The sequence below is a fragment of the Ascaphus truei genome, chromosome 2 (assembly GCF_040206685.1).
Source record: "Ascaphus truei isolate aAscTru1 chromosome 2, aAscTru1.hap1, whole genome shotgun sequence".
In the NCBI taxonomy this organism is placed as follows: Eukaryota; Metazoa; Chordata; class Amphibia; order Anura; family Ascaphidae; genus Ascaphus; species Ascaphus truei.
Genome location: NC_134484.1, coordinates 98404083 through 98428524, shown reverse-complemented (window position 1 = coordinate 98428524; position 24442 = coordinate 98404083). Strand labels below are relative to the sequence as shown.

At 40.1% G+C, this 24442-nt stretch overlaps 1 protein-coding gene across 1 annotated transcript in view; it reads right to left on the bottom strand.

Moving 5' to 3' along the window:
* Positions 1-24442, bottom strand: part of SLCO5A1 (solute carrier organic anion transporter family member 5A1) — a 173390-nt gene that overhangs the window by 144814 nt on the left and 4134 nt on the right. Inside the window, exon 2 of the mRNA XM_075583730.1 lies at positions 19004-20448. Coding sequence (XP_075439845.1) covers positions 19004-19979 — 976 coding nt within the window. The 5' untranslated portion in view covers positions 19980-20448. The remainder of the gene's footprint in view (positions 1-19003; positions 20449-24442) is intronic.

Sequence of the window (24442 nt, the reverse complement as noted above, 5' to 3'; positions counted from 1 at the left end):
GCAGCATCGGGGGCCCCCGCAGCCATCACCCCCCTCCACCGCAGCACCACCCCCACCGGCACGCAGCGCCCCCCCTGCAGCCACAGGCCTCACCAATTATCCCCAAGGTAAGGCTGATTTATGTATATGTGTATTGGGAGGTGTGTGTGTGTGTGTGTGCAGTGTGAGCAATGAGCAGTGTGTGTGCAGTGTGCAGTGTGTGTAGTGTGAGCAATGAGCAGTGTGAGTGCAGTGTGTCAGTGTGTGCAGTGTGAGCAATGAGCAGTGTGTGTGCAGTGTGCAGTGTGAGCAATGAGCAGTGTGTGTGCAGTGTGCAGTGTGTAGAGTGTGAGCAATGAGCAGTGTGTGTGCAGTGTGAGCAGTGTGTGTGCAGTGTGCAGTGTGTGTCAGTGTGAGCAGTGTGTGTGCAGTGTGAGCAATAAGCAGTGTGTGTGCAGTGTGCAGTGTGTGTCAGTGTGAGCAGTGTGTGTGCAGTGAGCAGTGTGTGTGTGCAGTGTGTGCAGTGTGTGCAGTGAGAGTGTGTGCAGTGTGTGCAGTGTGTGCAGTGTGTGCAGTGTGTGCAGTGTGTGCAGTGTGTGCAGTGTGTGCAGTGTACAAAAAAAAAAAACATTTAAATTTAAAAAAAAATTATTTTTTTTTAAAACGGGAGCCACGGGAAAATTGCGTTATAACCGAATCGCGGTATAACGAGGCACGTTATAACGGGGTTTACCTGTATTTTCTTATACTTTGTAAATGGGCACTTGTGAAGTGTTTTTTAATTCATTAAATTGTTGCACAGTTCGCGCTATGGTGTGTTCTTGTTCTCTGCTGTAGTGCACCCTATCCATTCCATCCTGGTCCCCATCCTGGTCCACGGACTACTGTTCGTGTACACTTTATGTGTGAAATGCCTGTACTCACTTTCTGCTTGTGAGTATAATCTTTGGAGAATTTCATAGGAATAACATTTTTGTGCTTTACAGTATTGTGCTATTTTTGTGATCTCTCCTCTTTAACATGTGCATGGTGTCCCGCTCCCTTGTCACCTCTACCCATTAGAGTCAGATAGCAAGAACACCAGTAATATCTTAGTGGTCACAGATCACTTCACCCAGTATGCGCAAGCATTCCCCACAAAGGACCAACGAGCCGCTACAGTCGCCAAAGTGTTATGGGACAAGTATTTAGTCCATTATGGATTGCCAGCCAGGATACACTCCGACCAAGGACAGGACTTTGAAAGCCGACTTATCAAGGAATTAATGCTCATCTGTGGGATAAAGCCCGAATGACCATTGACCTGTGTTTTGAGTGTCGGCAGATGGCACATCCCCAACCACGGACATACAATATGTACAGAAACTCAGAGAGCAGTTACAAGAAGCATAAAAGCTGGACACTTCTGCAGCTGACAGAAATAATCATTGAAACAAATGCCGTTACGATAAAAGAGAACACGGGCAAGAGCTTCAACTGCAAGTCCTTATCCGGAATCTGGGGATAACAGAAAACACTTTAAAGGTAATTTTTCCTGTCGGTTAATTGTTGTCCAGTATAATTCTTTCCAGCATTGAGTGCCGTGTGCTTTGGGGATACTTTTGATCCCTCTTGGATCACACTGTTATATAGATAACAGAAAACACAAAGTAGCAAATCGCTGGAAAACCAAGCCTTATGTGGTAGTAGAGAAGCTAGAAGGACTCCCCGTCTATCGAGTGAGGCCTGAAAAGGGAAATGGGCCCAACCCCTGCCAATAAGTCAGAGTAAGGATTCTGCTCGATCCGTGCCGGGTTTTCATTTCGGTCCAGGTTTTCTGTCTCTCCTGCTCTTTCTGCTCTCTGTGGCCATTGCTTTATAAGGCTGCAGTTACCATAGGGAGTTGCCGAGCAAAGTTCTGTGTGTTTGCAACTCCTGTCGGTCTTTGCAGTTATGCCTTACCCTCTTGCCTGTTTTGAATTCCTGTTGCTGACCTGGACCGTGACCCCGACCTCGCTGCTTTTCGCCTGCCCTGATCTCCGCTTGCCTCCTCGACTTTCCACCTCTGCCGCCAGCCTTGACCCTCTGCCTGTCCCCTGAACTTTGCAACTCTGCCGCCAGTCCTGACCCCTGCTTCCATACCAACTATGGATACTCTTACAGGACTCTGTCCCTGAGCTGCAGTCGATTTATTTGTAACCCTACCCTGCGGGTCCGCCTCCTGATTTGAGACGAGCACGTCACAGTCAGTTAGAACGCTGCCCTGAGAAAAAAAAATATTCCAAGAGAACCCCATAGGCTCAGGAGAAGTGATCGATTGAACAGAGGACAGGGTTCTGGAACAAATGCAGTTAGCCAGGGTAGTGATGAGGAGTCCGAACAAGAGGAGGGGTACCCCGGGGAAGGAATGTTAGGGCACTTGGCAAATATTTTGAACAGAGAACCGGGTCCCCAAATACAATCAGTAGGGTCTCAGGATTTAGAAAAACCGTTATTCTTGAACTGGATCCCAGAGCAGAGGAATTTACCCCCATAGGTCCTAATGAATCCGTGATAATGACTGTGTCTTCCCCTAGTGGAGGGCCGGCAATATCTGAGTACCATACGAGTCCCCTAAGTTGGAAAAGGAAGTAGACGTCATACCTCCGGCATTCGCCTCACGTCCTAAGAGGGAGACTAGACCCACCATGAGACTGACCTATGACTTACCGAGAGTTTCGACTGAGGTCCCTATAGTTAATACTGTTTGATGGGTAGTACCTATGACTCTGGAAATAGGAGATGTTGGGGAATGTATAACATTCTGGGGTAACAAGAATGCTATATGTCAAAACTGTTTGAGTGTCGGATCTACTGTATCTATGATGTTATGTACCTAGAGAGGAGTTAATTGTTATATTAGATAAATGTATTGTTGGTTTATCCTAGTTGATGGGGACATCAACATTTCAGAAGGGGGAGGATGTAACCCCCTATGTCTGCTATCAGCACAGGACATGGCCCATTAAAGAATTACATTCCACTGGACCATGTGACTGTGCTTAGCCAGTGGAATGACAGTTGGTGACAGTTGGAAAGGGAGCTGAGGGAGTGAAGGTCCATCCTGCACAGAGAGTCCATGCAGGACCCCTAAGAGAGAGGGAACTGCAGAAAGAGGGTTGCCCCACTGTATCAGTGCATGCAGCAGGGCCCAGCAAAGGCCAGGACCTGACAGTGCAGAGGGAAGCAGGCAGACAGAGGCTACTAGAGAGAGAGATTAGGGATCCCAGCTGTGCAGAAATTACACCAGGTTGGAGTGGGTGAACTAACCCACAAAGGATATAAACTGTAGTTATATTGCCATCACAGATTGATCTTTGTGAAGCACCAGGCTTGCAACACACATACACAGTTTATGAGCTTCAACGATTGTGCTAGCACACCAGGATCTACAGGCCAGTACCCCATGATTGGGTGGCCGGACAGAGATAAAAGTTATTATTTGTTTGTGCAGCGTTCGCACTGTTGGTATAGTTTGTTTAAGTATATATGTGTATGGAGTGATTCTGCGATTAAGAGTCACCATACTGATTCATATGAGATATGTAATACCACAAATTATAGCTATATGAGTATATAAAGCTTGTTATAATTCATTGTGTGTCTAGTCACTACAGTCTCACGCATGTTCTACACACTATAAGAATTAAACAGTAACCCATAGGACTCACGCTCCCACCTCAGTGCTAGACCATATAATCTGAGGTAAAATAAAGAGGGGTAAAACTTCAATCCACTGCTGCAAAGAATGGAAGACCACAAAACACTCATTTTTAATGTAAAGCAGAGAATACATTTCTAGTCCTAATAGTGATCATAGCCATAAGAGAAGTCTTTGGTATTTAATTTTACCTTACGAGAACAATTGAAAACACTTGCTCTATTGTCATGGCAACCTGCTGAGTCAAAGTTTTTCAGAAGGCCACCCATAAGAGCTCTTACAGCCTACCATGCTCAGAAACATCTTATAGTTAGTCTTATATGCTAAACTTCTGAAGTTGGATAAATACTGTTTTCAGAGATAACGAGCTGCTAATAATGCATCGTCACTGATTCCATGCTGCACTGTTTGCCGCTCAGTTAATATCTCACCAAGCCTTGGGAACACTGGCCTAGATCGTTAAAACGAAGTTAGTATCGCACATGGTTACAAATAAATACCGCGTCATGTTACTGCAATTTTATGATGGAAGTAATTAAGATTGCGGTAATATTTACCAGGTGCAATATTTTACCCCTAGTCGCGATACGAGAATTAACGTGACCACTAATAACGCATTTATTACTGTGTCATGATTGCATTCATATTTTTACCATAGGCTTGTGTAATATTTATAAATATATGTGAGTGTGTAAACATTAAAAAGAAGCAGCACAGAGTGCCACCATAGGGTTATATGGTTTAAAAGTTACTCTCAATAAAAAAAGATAGTAATAATAATAGCATATTCTTCTATAGCGCTGCTAGTTTTACGTAGCGCTATCATCAGATAATTTTGCATTTGAGCAACATCTTGCGCAATTGTAGCTGCCATTACAGATTTATAACACAAATCATGCGGCAACATAGCATCAATGTAACCACTAGTTTGGCCCTACTTACTGGTGCTGTAAATAGCCTAACTTGGTCAGTGCAGCATGCATCAGATGGCTTGTGAGCATAATCAATTGTGTCCACTCCAGCAGCATCCAGCAAATCCTTGGCTACATCTGGGATTTTGCTTTTCATGTTCCTTCTCCTTCAGCTACTTCCCCTAGGCCACCTAGTGAACAAGTGGCTCAAGCTCCATTAGGGCGTGGGAGACCACTTACTGGGGAGCCTAGTCAACCTCCCCATTCCACTGCCAAAAAAAGGAAGAGAGAAGTGTTGGTTTATTTTGTAGCATGTTTTTTGCAAATGTCAATGTGACATGTTTTTTCTTATATGTCCTTTTCTCCAATAGTGCTTGCAGTGTGTGTATGTGTGTACATGTTAAGTTCCCTATTTCTGTCTCATCGTAATTATTCTCAGAAATAATTGTAATGTAGTAGTACACACATATTTTAGTAAGTAAAAAAACATACAGTTTATTACATTAACTAAATTACACGTTATCAGATGCATCTCTTCATTGGAGATGGGCGAAACTGTCAAAATGCGTATCGCAGAATTTCCAGAGCTTTCCATTCAAAATCCATTCCGTGGTGTAAAACATGTCAACGGATTGTTACATTTTCAATCCGTGCGGATTAATCCAAAACCGGCATTGGATAAAATCCGCTGGTGGATTTTAAAAATCAAATCAGAGGATTCAGCAATCTGAATTTGCAGATTGTTAAAATCCACCAGCGGATTGCTACAGCAGTGGATTGGATTCTCGGTGGTAAAAAAAAAAATACGGAAAAGACGAATCTCCCTTTTTGAGACTGATTCGCGGAAATCTGGAGACCAATGGAACCGGCCAATCCACGACGGACCCAAATCTGCCAAAGAAATTTGCTCATCTCTACGCTTCATGTGTTTCTGACTGCTATATTATTCAAAATATATATCTCGGTCTGACACTTAAAACTATTTCAATGGAAAATACTACGGGGTAGATCCACGGAATTACATACAGTTTTTTAACATTCCGTTGTTTCTATTTCATGTATCCAAATCCGTAACGCTACGATGTTCTCGCATTCACCAGAAAAATAGCATATCAATGCATTTTAACGGACGTTTGGATTATTCACATGCAAATCTCATGGTAATGAGCAGTTTACCTAATAACAAAGATCCTCAGACCTCCGTTCATGTTAGCGCATGGGAATAAAGATACGATATTTAACACCTTTCAAGTCTGCCCTTACACACGTCCAGACCCTGATTAGCATTGCGTTATTGCTACAAATAGTCTACAAAGGAAAAAGGAAGGGCTTAAGTGTCACCCACATGAATGTACTACGTGTGATACCAACATACAAATGGTGGAACGTATAAATGACTGAATCACATCATCAGATGCATATGAAATTATGTTTTTTTTTTTCATGGAATAAACTATGCTATGCTTTTTAAATATTAAAGGGTATGTAGGATATGTTTGTGGATTACAATTGTATGTAATATTGGGAGTATGAGTGTATAATAATGATTCTACATACTGTATGAGAACAAGAATTTACAAGAAACAGATATTGGCAAAATAGCATTTTATTACACAGTTAAGTCAGTGTGTGTAAAAAAATAAAATCCAATTTTAACATTATATAAAAACAACATAAATAAATATATATACAATTACAACTCTGCGCCTCTTTTTAGGAGATGCGCTGCCTTCCTCAATTTGCCCATGGGTACGGCTCTCCCACATCTCAAAGTTTGCACCCTGGGCGTAGATGGCATGGGCATTTCTGTCGGTGGAGTGGGGAGTCTCCACAAGTTGGGAAATCCATGATGTGGCCAGGGACTCCATGGAGGCACCAGGATAGTGATCATGGAGGGGGCCGTAGAGTCTCCAGGCCCTGTTGGATGGCCCAAGTGACCCCATTTATGGATACTGGAATTTAGCCCTGGCCTGAGTATGGCCAAGTTGGGCCATGATGTTTTGAACCCCTATGCACAGTATTTCCAGAAGCTCCCTCTGATACACCATTAGGTAAATGAGAGAGGGGTAGTGTCTGGCTCCTCATTGCAACTGGTATGACAGGACGTTCAGTAGAAGGTACAGCCAAAGGGACAGCTGTGGCAGGCAGCTAATGGTGCATCTGGGGGAGTTGGAGCAGCGGCTGTGACCTCTTAAGTCACCTCCGTTAGGAAGAGTGTCACAGTATCCTCCTCCACAACAGGCTCAGCAGCCTTGGGTACAGGCTGTGCCGCCATAGCCAATCACCATCTGTATGATGTTATCATGAAACAAAAATACATAAAATCATCAAATACATTCATACAGAACTGGGTACATGTGAGCACATGTGGATAGATTGGTTTTGACCAAACAGCCATTTTTGAACCTATCTCCTTATTTCTAGAATATTTGAGCTGTAGAATATACAAAGGCCCTGATCCACAAACTGTTGCTAAACTTTAGAAAGTAAAAGTAGTGCACAGCCAAAAGGAACAAGGAGAGGATCCAATGATGCAAACATTGTTTTAATGGAGACTCAAAGCATAGAGAAAAACGTCCTACGCGTTTCGAACAGTGTGTTCTTTCTCAAGGAGTTAAAAATGACTGGTATCCTGCAGTCTTTTAAACTTAAATTTTGCGCCAAAAACCACGTGGTAACGTCATGACGTATATCACAAAGCGCATGCGCACCGATCTACACTGTCCCCTGACGTCAGCCCTGTTCTTGGAAAGAAAAACGGAGCAACGAAAGGTTCAAAAAAGAAAAAGCAAAGCTGAAATCATCCCACAGACATCCCCAATATCAATGCAGAAGCCAGAATCCGCCCCCTGCTACACAAGCAGGCAGGGAGGAAAACAACAACTGTCATTGGTCAGGGGGAGACCCAATAAGGATCTTGTAACACAAAAAAATATATTAACCAATGACCGAAGTCAAACAATGTAAATAAACTACATACATATAACAAGAAAAAAACTAACAAAACCATAACATAAATCACAAAATAAATCATTTTACAGATTGCAAGGACACCAGAATACACCACATTACTTAATTAAAGACAATACAGTTAACAACAAAATCTATGTGTGTAACAGTGAACCTCATGCTTTTTTAAAGGTGACTCATCAGTGAATAAATTAATATGAATAAATTCTTATAATATATAAATTTAAAAAATTATTATGAATTAAAGAAAGACTCAAAAAGAAAGAACATAAACAATTAAGCAAATAATATAATAATGTGCCTAAATACTTAACTTAAAATATAACTAAATAATCACATAATACATGAACAACTTAAACATATACAAAAATTCAAACTTTTGGCTGTGCACTACATTTACTTTGCTACTTGGATCTTCTGTCAGCAGCTGCACGTCTTCCAGTCTTTGAAGTGTGTGATTGGGAGTATAAAAATTCTCATTTGAAGTGGACATTCCCAATGAAATAGAGGGTTGGTGGCAACATCACTTATCCCTTTTTCAGGGATTCCCTGTTTTTTGAGTTGATTTCATGAATATACTCATTCAATTGCTTATATGAATATGGATTCACTCATGATGTCTATAATCTGGATTTAATAATATTACTAGCCTGGTACTAGAGCATTTCTTTACGCTCCTCATCTGTGCTAAACTTTAGAAAGCCTTTACTCCCATGCACATGACTGAGAGTCGTACCTAGGTTCCCCAGAGCTAGGAATAGGGTGGTTTAGCACCAGGAGACCCCCTGTTCCAATTCTGTACATAAAAATACATGTCAAGAATGGGGAGATTGCTGCTTTAAAGAAATGTAAAAATGTGCTTGCTAGTTGATACGAAGGGGTCGATCCACAGATCTGTCCGTTAGAAAAAGGACCATCGTAACATTACCTGGATGAAAGGGGATTATCATAGCGCTGAGAAACAATACACGTTAAACAATACTGGATTAATTTTATGAAAATTATCTAAATATCCACTGTACCCAGCACTTATCTCTTAAGATTCAGCATCAGCAACCTGCTACTAGTCTTAAGGTTTACTGATAAATGTTGTTGGACTTCTTTTTGCTTACGATCACCCCATTGCTTTAGGTATTGACCTGTGTCCCTCAAATTATCTTCCTGTCTAAATGCATTCCAGACTTTTGCAAACATCTTAGAATGCCAATGCAAACATCTTAGAAATAGTCCCTTTTAAAGTACTTCACATAACTTTGTGTCCAGGACATACTTGAAAACGAGAGGTCACTAAAATATGGTATAAAAAAAGAGACATGTTCTGTAATAAAACTGGCAGGGGGTATTAAGTATTTGAATTAATCTGGCACTTCAGAGGTTAATACGATTACAGTTTGACTTAAAAAATACAAAGAAATATGGTATGGCCTGTAAAACCCTTGACCAGGCCTGTGTTGTATGGAACTGATAGAATCTAGAGATAAGAGCATTTGTTTTGCCAGAGATGGGATTCAATTATGGCTCTTCTGACACTCAAGAAAACAGGACACTTTTAGAGGTACTTTCAAAGCATACCTGGAAGGATTCTACAGAGTGCCAAGGGGCGTGAATAATCCTACTGTTCAAAAAAAATATATGAATAAAAATATGAAATATGCAGATATCATGGACCTGACACCTACTCTAAAGAATAACATTTGTACTCATTGCAAGGAGACAAATGCAAAAAGGTCAAACATTAGCCTCGTTACATTCAGCAAACTCGCCTGAATCTATTGATATGACTTGTATCTGTCTAAGTATTAGGGAAATGAAGTTATGAGTGTTATATATTAAGTCAGATTTTGAAGTCTTTTTATAGTACTTTGTTTGCTAAGTCATAAAACTGTCAGCCAGAGCTGATTTACGACAGGGGTGGGATAATGTTGTATCAATGGGGGAAGAAAGAGTACATAAGTCTCACCAAAGTAATATGAAAATCCGAATTCAAAAAGTGGTGTGTTTTGAGATCAGACACGTGAGTTCTCATCTTTCCTACACCAGTGACCTCTCTGGGAAAAAACTATGACGTGGTAAAGTACAGGGATTTCTACTTATGTTTTATCCTTTTATTTTAAGAAACTGTTATGTATTTATTGTAACTGTATGTTCTTGTAATAATCTTTTTCTGTATTCTAAAGCACTGTATTTTTATATATATAATAAAATGAACTGTTGCACGCTTTGTTTAGCGTAAAGTACATTTTCGGACACATTTTACTACAACATATTTTTGTGTGTTATGTGCATAGTTTTTCTTTAATAAACAGAAACCGGAGGCTCTGTATATTTTTATGATATCTTTGACCTTGTGTGATGGCAGTGAATAGTTATGATTGCAACCGAGTAAGGGGTTAATATTAACTCAATTAAAGTAGACTGCGGAGGAAGAAGGTGAGTTGGCTAGAGTAGCTGTGCGTATTAACCCTGGTTGCATATCAAGTCATTTGCTTAGCTGTCCGTGACAGATGGTATATTGGGATGAAGCAAGGAGTTATAGTGTTCATTTGAGGGACCTTTACGAAAGGTAAAAAGTGGACCAGCTAGGTAGCTGTGTATTAACCCCTGTCCCATATGCAGGTCATGTGCTCACAGGTATGCCATACGTGACATATTCAAAAATGCCTGTTATGGCTTCACAAATCTATCCAACTGTGCTTACATGTACCCACTTTCTGTATGAATGTATTTGATGATAGTGATGTATTGCTTTCCAGGATCATCACACAGACAGCCAGTGACTGAAGCTGCACAGCCTGTGCCCGAGGTTGCAGACTCAGTGGAGGAGGAAGAGGAGACAGTGACCCTCTTCCTGGCGGAGGTAACGGGGGAGGTCCCAAGTGCTGATCTAGCTCCCCCCAGCTACCCAAGCTGCTGCCCCAGCCACTGCCCATGAAGCCACTCCGGCTGCAGAGAGGAATCCCACCACTATCTCATGTCCACCTCATGGCACATCAGAAAGAGCTGCTAGAAATAGAGAGGTCTGGCTTCCAGGACATCATGGCCCAGCTTGACCATATTAAGGCCACGGCAGAGCACATAAAGGGGACCTGTCAGCGCATGGAGCAAGCAGCCCAGTGCAACCAGAAAACAGCCATCCACACCGTATATATAAATACGTCCAAAATGTTTGGTGCAATATGAACATCTTAAAATTCAGAGAATAGCAGAGTAGATTGATCGATGATCGGATGTATTTGCCCCAGATATGCAGCATGAAGACAGAAGCAATAAAAAGGAGACTCATCACTAGTACTGGAACAAGACCAACTTTAAGACCTGGTGATTCCTCTGTGCTGTTATAAAGAGTATGGCCCAGATGGGCTCATCAATAAATGGGCTAACATGGGCTTTACAACAGAGCCTGGAGACCATACAAACACTCTCTATATTGACAACACCTGGAGGCTCCACTGACACCTTGCCCAGATCAGGACTGTAGGAATGGTAGAAACTCCCCCTCCTCCATCCCAAGTTGGCCTCAACACAGCGTGTGTGCGGACATTGAGGCATGACCAAACTCGTGCCAGGGGAACGAGTGAGCCTGGCAGCGCACCTGCTAAGAAGAGGCGCTGAACTACATTTTTGTTGATATTTTTATTTCATTTTGTATATATTGTTAATGTTGTTTTTGGTTTTTTTGTCACACACAGTGAATTCGCTGTGTGAGATTACAATCTTTTTTCCAAACTTCTATCTCTTGGAAATTCTTGTTCTCATATGCAGAATTATTATTGTACCGCCATACTTAATATTTAATATTACATTGAATACAGTCAATATTACATACATTAGTAGGCCACACAAAGATATCCTATCCGCTATTTTTTCAGGTGAACGCGACAATATCGTAACGCTAATCCCCTTTGTGGATATCCATTATGACTTTGCGCCACAATAACCCAATTTAACGAATAGATACATATTTAACGGCCTTTATGGATCTATCCCTAAGTGCCTTTCATTTCTTACAAGCCCTACATAGCTTGCCAAGTGATAATGCAACTTAATGGCCACATCTTTACTAACAAAACGATTATGATCTTTAAAGAATTGTCGCCTTGCATAATTCCTAAAAATACATCCGAGTGAAATGCTTTCAATGTCTTTCAATGTCAGAAGAACATTTTGGTTCCAATACAGGCCAGTCAAAGCACGGTATAAAGCAGCTGTTGAAATTGGTTCTGTCTAAAGGTATATTCCATCAAAGTGGCATAGGTTATATTCAGAAACCCTGATGCATAAAACATAATACAGTACAAACCAGACACATACATTTCTTTCGGGGGGGAAAAACAAAATAACAATGCAGCCTTTTTAATAAGTATTCTTGATTTTCTTTGTAAATTACAACAGAAATCAAGTCATTATTAAAATTGCAACCGATTAATGCTTCCAAAATTAAGACTGCTGCCTACTTTTGTAACCTTCTTTTGAGTGTGACGGATTTTACAGCACGAAAATTGTCACAATATTGTAAATGCTTATACTATGAGCAGCGCATCAACAATACGTCAACACTGACATGTCTCCAGAGAGCAGACACAAACACATCCCAGTATAATTACCAGTTGGGTCACATCTTGGAAGCACAGAGTTCTCACTGAGGAATTATGAAAGCGTCATTGCAAAAAGTTACAAGGATTTAAAGGAGCCGTTCCCCAGCTCAATCTTTTTACTGTGCACTCTCCCTATTTTTTTTTTTTTATGGGCGTTATTTATTTGATAGTATTAGATTTTGGAACGGTCTCTATTTTGTTTTTGTAATACTTAGTGTACATAATTGTAGCTAAATCCCCTTTAGTGACTTCTGGAAAAAAGCAACTACTGTACTGTATTTTTTACAATTCAGTCTTCAAGATATTTAACTCAAATTACTTTGTTTTGTATATGTGCAGTAAGAACATTCTGCTGAGCATTATGGCGGCCATCTTAAATTTTCTCAAGTGTTGGGTTACTAATTTATTGGGTCATTTATTCCCAAAGCCAACTCCACGCCATGCTGCGGCCTGGTATTTATCATGAAATCCAACATCATACACAAATGCCAGAGGAATATTGAGGTAGTGTCCCTCAATTACTAGTGCTACAAAGCATATGACCCACTTATGAAAATGAATACTGCATCCGGATCACTTGTTGTGTAGAAATGCTGTGTGGAGCTATATGAATTAACCCCTAGTCGGAACACAATCTGGCAAGGAAAAAAAAGGGATGTCTGGGGGAAGTCCTAGGACCCACCCAGACCCCTTATATAAATCCAGCAACTATATGATCCAGTGAACCTGGGGAAGCTCCCACTTTCAATAGTAAACGTGGTGTACTCACATAAGTCCATTTTCTCATCCAGATCTGTGTGCTCCTTGCTGTGTGTAGATACAAACGAAAATCACCCTTGCCGAGGGGGAAGGATGGATCAGCAGGCACAACTGTGCAGGAAAGAGTTGCAAACGGCTGGACTGGGCTGAAAAATGCTTTATTTAAACATGGATTTAAAAACCAAGAGGAGGGGAACAGACCCCTGCACCTCTAACGCGTTTCACCCAAGTGTGGGCTTTCTCAAAGAGTGAAATGCATTTGTTTTCGGGTGACATCGTGTCACCATCACCGGCACTATATGCGGAGCCTTACACCGCAGCTGTGCTTGTTGAGCATGAACCAACCTCGCTTTCTTAGTGAGTCCAATAGGATGTTATTGAAATCGCCGCATGGGCAGTAGAGCAATAAAAAGCTAAATATACAGTATAGAATTAAAATGTGTTATTTCTTCTATTTTTATTCTATACACCTCTCCCTCCACCCCCACCTCTCCCTCTCAGGCATAATACAATATGAAAATTGTCGGGGTAAAGGGAGGAATATGACTTGCCCAGTCATGGGAGGGAGGACAGCAAGTTATTTAAAAGCCCTGCTGTCTCCCACCATCACATGTTACTTTTAAAATCGAAATATTATTGTTAAGCAATCGAATATGCATACATAGATTTCTCAGACCACAAACGGTACATTGTAACGGATTCCATAGTTAATCTTTAGATGGTCCTATTGTTGCAAAATATTGTGGAGGATGCCTATATAAATACATTTGCAAACTGGAAAGTAAACAAGAATCTGTTTTCCTGTCCCTGAATCTCACTCGCACATGACAAACTCCTAGTTGTCACATCACCAATACTGCCAAGACAAATCAGAAACAATACAAACGTTTCTCAGCACTGTACAAAGTGTATTTCACATGCTGTGCTTGCACAAATGAATCTCTATGCCTAGAGGTTTGTTTTAAATATAAGGCACGCAATGACCATAAATAACAATAAATATATACAGAGATAGGATATTGCAAATAAACACTTTGTTATCTATGTGGCGCTTAAATATAATCCGTGATATTTTTTAAATAAAAATACGAATACCAATTTAATGTATAAAGTATACCAATTAAGTGCAACTAAATAAACAATAAATATTGTGCTTTAAGTGATAAATACACCCCAGTATAATTGAAATTGCAGCTCAAACCCTAATTTCAGATTGTTTTCTCAATCCGTGAATGTTGTAGGTGTCCAGAAAGTTTGGGGAGCGCAGATGCATGAAAAGACAAAACACGTAGAATATAGTGCGATATGTCTGTGATATGAAATAAAATGATTTTTTCTTCAGAATCTGATGTATTGTGTACTCACAAATTTCCCACTCATATAGTGTGTATAAAGGTATCTTTATGGCGCCGTGCCAAACGCCGCCATAGATGTAATCACTTTAATGCAAGAATGGAACAAGAGAACCGACCATAGTGCGATCAAGATATTAAAAGTTTTATAGTAAAAATATGGTAAAACACACTCACATGGTGTCTGTTAATTTAACAGCAGTTTGATCATAAATGATCCACGCCAGCAAATTGGAGCCCGGTAGTTTGAGCGCTATGCTCCGTCTGCTCTCTCAGCTGGTCTCACTCCCCGTCTGCTTCAGTTCCTGGCGGAATCCCCGGATGACGTGCAGGGACAGGTACAACGAATGGACAAACAGGTTGCACTGGAATCAGCCTCCCTCTCGGTACTTTAGATACACTCAACGCGTTTCTCCTCTGCTGAGGTTCACGCGTTGAGTGTATCTAAAGTACCGAGAGGGAGGCTGATTCCAGTGCAACCTGTTTGTCCATTCGTTGTACCTGTCCCTGCACGTCATCCGGGGATTCCGCCAGGAACTGAAGCAGACGGGGAGTGAGACCAGCTGAGAGAGCAGACGGAGCATAGCGCTCAAACTACCGGGCTCCAATTTGCTGGCGTGGATCATTTATGATCAAACTGCTGTTAAATCAACAGACACCATGTGAGTGTGTTTTACCATATTTTTACCATAAAACTTTTTATATCTTGATCGCACTATGGTCGGTTCTCTTGTTCCATTCTTGCATTAAAGTGATTACATCTATGGAGGCGTTTGGCACGGCGCCATAAAGATACCTTTATACACACTATATGAGTGGGAAATTTGTGAGTACACAATACATCAGATTCTGAAGAAAAAATCACTTTATTTCATATTACAGACATATCGCACTATATTCTACGTGTTTTGTCTTTTCATGCATCTGCGCTCCCCAAACTTTCTGGACATCTACAGATATGATATTGACCTCATCATCATTTGCCATGGTCCAGAAAAAAAATAAGATTAGCCATAATACTTGCTTAACATAAATTAACATTCATTCCCTTTGATATGTACAGTTGTGGAATCACTGAATGGTGCAACTTTTCAGATGAGGCCATAGCGTATAGTCACATGGCTTTGGTTCCCTTGTGTACCTGGATTTCTAGGTTGCCGGATCTGTTAGAGGTTAAACAAAGTTCGGACCTGAAACAATAAACCTGGTCAAATGAATTGTATGTGTGTGCAAGGTGTTTAGAATATTTTGAGCCGCTTGAATCTTTAATTAAAACTTTGTCTACATGAAGACAATACGCAAAACTAAATTCACAATGAATTGTGAGAATTGCTCGGTAAAATGCACTATTATGGCAATGCGTCAAGCAATCTCAATGAACTGACAAACACTGGTGATTTGTCCATAATGACAGATGGATTAATATTTTGCATGTTAGGAACGATTAGGTCCAATCACTGAACTTGTTCAAGAAGTTGATAACTTACAGGTATTACCATCCAAAGAAACCATCCAAACAAACCTACAAACTCTGAATGTGATACTTATAGATTTTAACCAACTTATTATTTCATTTTGCTACCAATTAAAAATTAACATATGCTAACCTCTGTTCATAAAGCACCCAACACTATTATACTGTAAAAATAGTGCCACCAAATCTCTTTATTATGCAGTGAACTCTACTTTATCTTACATTCCAGTATGCTTTCTTACATCATAGCGATCCTCGCTGACTAACACAACCGTCCTCTATTTTTTTTATATGACTCATTACCTCAAGTGGGGTGCATTGCATACACTACTCTTTTAATGAAGACGTACTTCCTCATATTTCCAGTTTTAAAGCATGACCTTGTGCTGCTATGACTTTCTTTGGGGGGAAAAGTATTCCTGGTTGTACAAAATCTTATGCCTTGAAATGTGTAAACATCTATACCAGTGGTGGCCAACTTGAGTACTCAAGGGTCACCAACAGGTCATTTTTTAGGATATCCCTGCTTCAGCACAGGTGGCTATGTCAGAATGAATGAGCCATCTGTGCTGAAGCAGGGATCTATATAATACCTTATGCCTTGAAATATGTAAAAATCTATACTATCCTGTCTTTTTTCCCTCAGTGTTGTTGAGGCACACTAGTTATGCTAGTTACTCACGTCTTTTGCTATAAATACTACAGATTATTTTCTGGAAATATATTCTCCTACTATATACTTTTACTTCCTTGGTTACTCACACACTGTCGGAGTATCGTTATCGTGAAATATTGATCACAATAAATGGCATGTCTGAATGGTGACACGTGCCTCAACATTGTGATTATTTGAGGAGAACCAATCTGATGTCTGCAAATTTTGGGAACTGTATATTAAAACCCTGGTAAGCACTGGAGGAAGGGTACAGTATTTTAATGCATAATGGTAACCTGTTTTTTGATAACTTAACTGGCAGATAAGCTTACAAATGTGTCAATCTTTTTGGTAGAACAACAACATAACTTATATTCAATCTTTCAATTAAAAGATTTTCGTGACTAATTCGAGTTTGTTCCTTTTTACCCTAAATCCATGGTTCAGTAATCATTTTAACAGACAGGAAGGAAGAAATGTAATGAAGATTACTTTATGAATGCTGTCCCCATCCTCACTGCTGGAAAGATGATTTTTAGCAATTAGTGCTCATCTCTGTCTTTATTTTAAGACCATGTTTTGTCAATAGAAAACATGAGTTAGTATTAGTAATAATCATAACACAACACATGGATTATACTTCTGGTGGTGATTACTGCTTTTGCCACAAGGATAGATGTTCAATGCATGCGTGTAATCTGGTGCCCAGTCACCCAAAATAGACCAAATATAATTATTTGTATGCAACAAAAGACAAAAACTCCCAATGCTACAACCAATATGACAAAAAAACATAGTTAAATATTTAACGGTTTGCCTTCTCATAAGTAAGGGTCATTTAGTTAAACTCTTTGGCCAAAGCGTTATAAGCCTGCAGTCACGTCACGGAATGACCACTCTGCAGGTCCTAATAATATCTGTGAAAATTCTCATTTACCTCTGTAATAGATAGTGTTAGGACCTGCAGAGTGGTCATGCCTTGGCGGCGCTGCAGGCTTATAACGCTTTGGCCAAAGAGTTTAACTAAATGACTCTTACGTATGAGAAGACAAACAGTTAAGTATTTAACTATATATTTTTTGTCATATTGGATGTAGCATTGGGAATTTATGTATTTTGTGGTGTACATTTGATCACACTCTATTGCACTCCTTTTGATACAAATATATAATTATTTATTATACTGTATTTTTCTTAATAGTTGCAGAGTAAATGAGTACTTCAGTTTAAGGTAATACCTTTTTATTTGGACTAACAATTGATATTATAAGTAAAAAGGTACAGCTCAACCCCGTTATAGCGTGATCCACTGCAACGCGGATCCGCATATAATATGGTGTGAGCTTTGCTCCCGTGCCGGTTTTTAAAAGCTAAGCTGCATTTTTTTTTTTAAAGCTTTATTGCTAACTGGAAACAGACACACACACGGAAACACACACACCATTAATGAGTGGAATTTTCAGATCAGAAAAATATTGGCTTCAATAACACAGCATGTAGTAGAGTTTATCAGCTCTGAGTAATACATCAAGCTCCATTTTACAACCCACAGCATCCTTGTGACTAAAAAAAATGCCATAAACCCCATAAATGCTCATTTAATAACAGAGGATTCACATGCTATCAATGCACACTACGTCTTTCAATGCACAAAACCGGAATGGTTACATAATCAAACAGAACTATAAGGCCCAGAATGCACTGCTGTGTAGATATACAACTGGAATCTGTAGCATAGTACAAAATACACCAACATGTCTTGAAAGCATTATAAAGTGGAAACCTTATAGGCAACATTAACCCCATAGCTGCCAGAAGGGACTGCATTCCATTCCATGTTAATAAGTAAAGGTCCTCCTCCTAGGGGGCCAAAACTTGTTTAAAGCCAAGGGAAGCCCTGATAGAGACAGGAGATAAAATTTCACTTATCTATTTAAACAGGATGACCCAATGGTATGACCTGTTTAATGAATACCTAGAAATAATTCCTCTTGGAATACAGTCCCTAACCATGTGATGCCATGATAATCTCACTATGATTGTAACACACACACTCTCTCTTAGTGCAAGTTCTACTGCCGGTGCCTCCCTCCTCCCAACAGACAAAGATCTCCTACCTCTCGATTCTTCTAGGATGTTGCTGCTGCTGCCGGCGAGACACACACACACTCTCTCTCTCCTCAGTAAAAGTGCTAAGTGATACTGCAGGCGCCTCCCACCTCACACACAGACACACAAAGATCTCCTACCTTTCGATTCTTCTGGGATCTTGCTGCTGCTGTCTGTGCCTCCCTCCCCCCCCCACTAACACACACTCCCCCTTCAGTGGACGCGGAACCCCTGATCATGGTGGCCATTTAAAAAAAATGTAATTTTTTTTCGCAATCACGGTTATAAACACGGTTATATCGGGTGGACCCCGAGGACCATGTTATAACAGGGTTCAGCTGTATCGACTTATACTGCAGTACTTATTTACTCTGCACTATCGTAACTGGACTAATACGGCTATTTCTGCTTAACAGTTAGAAACTTTTCACAAATATATATACACACACACACACATTGAAAAAGCAATGCAAAAGATGAAATGTCATAATAAACCCAAATACTTCAAGATCACGCTTACCTAGATACAGTGATGCATTTTCTTTCTTGACATTGTCATCTAAGTAGGTTGGTCCCAGGGTGTAGATAGGTGTGGAGCCCATGCCGATGAGTATTTGGGCACAGATGAATAAAGCTACATAGAGGGAGTGATCTTTCTCACCTGAGTTTCCGAGGCACAATGATGACTCCAAATGATCTTTGGCAGTAGTATTCATACACAACCCTTGATTAGCAACTGAGGAGTTTAGCTCTTGAATTTGATATGGTGGGGAAATGAAGTGAGGTAAAGAAAAAAGCACTGCTCCGACAGCAATGAACAATCCACCTATAGCAAGCCAACGTGGCCTATGCCCCCGCCCACCAAAGTAACTGATGAAAACCACCACCAAAAGACTACCAACATCAAAGCAGCTGACCAGCATCCCAGATTCGGAGCTCTTCAAACTATACCTTCTTTCAATAGTGGTAATTACACTGCTTAAATAACCAGAGACCATTAAAGACTGAATGAAGGTCAAAAAAGACATGCAAACTAGAAAACATCGGGAGTCTGTCAACGCTACACTGAGACCTTTACTACGTTTTATCGTAGACAGTGTGGATGACCTAGAGACTCCTTTTCTTTTACTAGTAGTGCTATTAGATTCTATCCTTTCTGTGTTTCCAGTACCTATAAAGCTGGATGCAGCAAAAGAAAATATAGTCCTAGGACTTTGAGTTGCTATATCTCTGGCAAGGTTTCTTCTCAGATCAGAACCTCCTTGAAAACTGTGCAAGAAGCTTCTTTTTCCTGCAATTCCGCTTGTTTGAGTTGTGTCTACAACCTTTGATTCGAACTCCTGAAAAGTAGCTTTACAACACCCGTTTAAAACTGGCAAACTTAGTGACCTGTAATGATCAATTCTTTCACTGGGTTCATCGTTCCCTTCCTGATGATTGTCCTCAGAGTAATATGTGACAATAAAAGCTGGGGTCTCATGAACTTCTGAAGCCATGATCAGTAAATATTTATTGCACAATGAATTACACTGCAATTAGGATCTATATGTAAAGTAAAAATATATTCCAAATTGTATGTCATAATGTATTCAGTTTCCTATTAGGATTTTCCATTTTGTGTTCTGTAGACTTAAAAATAAAGAAGCAATTCTATCGAAATTCAGAAAACCGGGGATATGTTTACAATTTCCATAGTAGTGTTTCTGTGGATCTGGCAGTCTTTAGAATAAAAATGCCCTGAATCAACAACAGAAAACAGCTGAGCTGCTTTCCCTGTACTGTTCTCCCATAAACCTTCCCATCCGGATAAGATGTTGATCAACGAGAAAGTCCCATTAATCTTGATGAGGTCTCAGCCTGTGATGCATTGTTTGTCGTTCTTTTACATCCCTGTTTCCACCACAGACAGCAGTTCTTTCGTCCCCATTGTCTCCAATGAAAGTCTCCAATGGCAATTCTGCTGATCTGTAAAGCAGAGAAAGCAAGCAAAGAAGGTCAGCATGCTGCTTCCATCAGCAGAACAAAGAGAAAGATTTCTAGAATGTACCTGAAGTGCTGTGCGTCTTTCAGGAATGTACTTTATCAAAGTAAAAATTGTTTTTCTGCTGCTGTTTCTCTCTTAAAATGGAGAGTCCTTTGTGTAGCACAATTCTATCCAGGTTTAATTGTGATATGTTAAGGCTGACATTCTTTCACATACAAAGTTTAATTAAAAATGTTGATCGCTAAAAGTCCAGGTTTCCCGGTCAGATTTCTTGCACTGAACACATAATCATGTAATTGATCATTTTAATCTATTTCACTTCACATGTGCTCTTCCGCACTATCTAACCTCCTAGGCAAAAAATCCCCAAGTTAAAAAAAACTTGGCACCCGTGAAGTGCAAATATTATGCTAGAATGCTTTGAGAAAACAGCACAACACACAAACTTTCAGATTTACACACTGCATGAAGGTCATTTTAATGCACTGAGAGAAATTCGGAAGCAGGGTTTGTCCAGACTACTTTGGATCACACACACCAGGCAGAACATAGAGGTTAATAAACAAGTTTATTTGTCCGGAACCAAACTGTTTGTCTTCTCATAGGTATCAGGTAAGGGTCATTTAGTTAAAACTTTTTGGCCAAAGCATTAAAAACCTGCAGCCAAAGAGTTTAACTAAATGACCTTTACTTATGAGAAGACAGGAGTGCTGTTTGTATCAAGTGTGGAGTTGGAACAAGGACGGGGTGAAAATTGTTATCACTTGTAACTCCATAATTGCAACAATGAGCAGGATTGAAAATGCCACTCAATGCACATCTTGCCACATGTATGTGCACTTGGAGAAGCTGTTCCAGGGAGCATACCACTGTGGGAAGGGTGAGCAAGTGGTCTCTTTCGAGTCTCAGGCCGAGCTCACGGTGGCGGTTTTGCTACGTGCGCGTGCTTACGTCCGCACTTCAAGGACACCTGATTCCCTATGGTAGTTCCTCAAGTGTGCGCAGCGCTGCGTCATTTTGCCATCATAAAAGAAATTGAATTTTCGTGTTGCAGTAGCGTGACGTCAGCATAACGTGAGCTGGTTCAGCCAATGAGGGCGAACAAGCTCCATGACGCATCCGCCACGCCCCCGAACGCCGCGACCCCTCTCCTGCAGCTGGCGCGGGCATCGCTGGGGCTGCAGGAGTGAGCACGGCGGCGCGCCCGGAAGCGCACGGCCGAGCAGCCACCATGAGCTCGGCCTCAGATTGGCAAGCAGGGAGACACCCATATAAAATACAGATAATACTAGAAAACTTCTAAAGACTAAATCCAATTGGAGTAGAAAGGCAGGAGCTGATAATAGTGCAGGCTGAAAAAAAACATTAAATGCATGCTTGCTTATGCAAGAAGCCTTACAAATAAAATAGATGAGCTTGAATTAATAGCTGCAAGGGAGCAGTATGATATCATAGGCATTACTGAAACATGGTGGGATGAAACTCATGACTGGGCAGTTAATTTAGAGGATCAAGCAAATAGAAGAGGAGGTGGAGTATGTTTATATGTTAAACTGGATCTAAAACCTATTATAATGGAAGATGTTTATGAGGGGAATTATGAAAATATAGTGAGACCAGATGGATAGAAATTAGCAGTGGAGGTAAAAGTATATCGAAAATGATTGTAGATATATTCTATAAATTACCAAATATCTGTGAGATAAAGGAGGCCAAAATACTTTTGCAAATGGAGATAAGGCATCAAAACTAGGTCATTTTTGCATAATGGGTGATTTCAGTTATCCAGACATATACTGGAGCAATGAGATTATCATTACAACGAAAGGAAACAGATTTTTAGGGGTGCTTAAAGACAATTACATGACCCAAATAATCGAAGAACCAACCAGGAGAGGGGCAATACAGGATTTGGTCACATCAAACAATGTACAAGTGATAACAAATATTCAAGTCCGGGAACATTTGTGAAACAGTGATCGTAACATGGTCTCATTTGAAATAAATTATTAAAAATCATATTACATGGGGTCAACAAAGACGTTACATTTTAGAAAGGCAGATTTTAATAGACTGATGAATAATCTACAAGGAATATATTGGGTGACATTTTGCAGGGGAAAATGTAGAAGATAAATGGGCAATCTTTAAAACATTGTTAGGAAAACACACACATCAGTGTATACCCGTTGGTAATAAATGTAAAAGAAACAAGTCTAAGTCAATGTGCTAAATAAACAGGTAGGGGAGGAAATGGAAAAGAAGAGGCAGGAATTTAGATTCTTAAAGTCAGAAGGGACGGAGGCATCGTATCAGATTTATAAGGAATGTAACAAAAGTTGCAAAAGGGCAATCAAATTAGCAACCATTGAAAATAGATAATGAAAAAGGCATTGCAATAGAAAGTAAGATCAACCCTAAATGTTCTTTAAGTACCTTAATAACAAAAAAATGAGAAAAGAAAATATAGGACCCTTTCAGTGTGAGATGGGTAGGCAGATTATTGGAGATAACGAAAAAGCAGTTATTAAACACATTATTTGCCTCTGTATTTACTAGGGAAGAATCAATTGCAATAGTAGTGCCGCAGGAGGAAGCCACAACCTCTTTATTAACTTACAATTGTTAACTGAGGAAGAAGTTCATAGGCAGCTTGAAAAAATTAAAGTAATAAGGCACCTGGCCCAATGGCATACATCCAAGAGTTCTCAAGGAGTTAAGCTCAGTAATAGCCAAACCATTACATTTATTATTCAAGGACACCATTTCCACAGGCTCAGTACCACAAGTTTGGCGTAAAGCAGACACTATCGCTATATTTAAAAAGGGAACGAGATCACAATCGGGAAATTACAGACCTGCGAGCCTGACATAAATAGTGGTGAAACTACTTGAAGGTTTAGTACAGGCTAATACTCAGGAATATCTAATAGAAAACAAAATTATTAGTAATAGTCAGCATGGATTTATGAAGGATAGATCCTGCCAAACTAACCTTATTTAGTTTCTTTCAGGAGGTAAGTAGGGATTTAGACCAGGGTAAGCCAGCTGATGTTGTCTACTTAGATTTTGCAAAGGTTTTTGATACACTAACACAAGAGGTTAGTGTAAAAAATAAAGCAAATTGGTTTCTGTAAAAATATTTGCAACTTATTGAAGGATAGACGGAGAGTTGTATTAAATGGAACTCTTTCAGATTGGGCTAAAGTTGTGAGTGGAGTACCTGAGGGATTGGTACTGGGAACCCTGCTTTTCAACGTGTTTATTAATGACCTTGAGGTTGGCACAGAGAGCAAAGTCTCCATCTTTGCCAATTACACGACACTGTGCCAGAGCTCCACTTCCATGCTGCAATAAAGGTTTTCAGTCACATCTCTCAGCCTCTGCACAAGTTCTTTGGCGGTGCATCCATCTTTTCTCCTGCGGGAGGAGCCCCACATCACTGTGTAAGGTAGTAGAATCAGAGCAGGATGTCATTTCTCTCCAGAAGGACTTGGAGAGACTGTAAACTTGGGCAGGTAAATGGTAGATGAGGTTTAATACAGATTATAATAAGGTTATGTATTTGGGAAACAATGATAAACAGGCAACTTATATATTAAATGGGGATACATTGGGGGAATCCTTGATGGAGAAGGATTTAGGATTGCTTATAGACCGCAGGCTTAGCAATAGTGCCCAAAGTCATGCAGTAGCTGCAAAGCCAAACATGATCTTATCTTGCATTAAACGGGCAATGGATGGAAGGGAAGTAATCATATAAGCATTAGAGAAAGTGTAGAGAAATCTCACCTAATGAATAAAGGAGATGGGTAGTCTGATTTATGAGGAAAGGCTAGCTAAATTAGCTTTATTTACATTAGAAGATAGGACATAACTGTATACAAATATATTCGGAGAGAGTACAAGGAGCTTTGAAAATAACTTTTTATCCCAAGGATTGTACAAAGGATTCGGGTCATCCTTAAGGTTGGA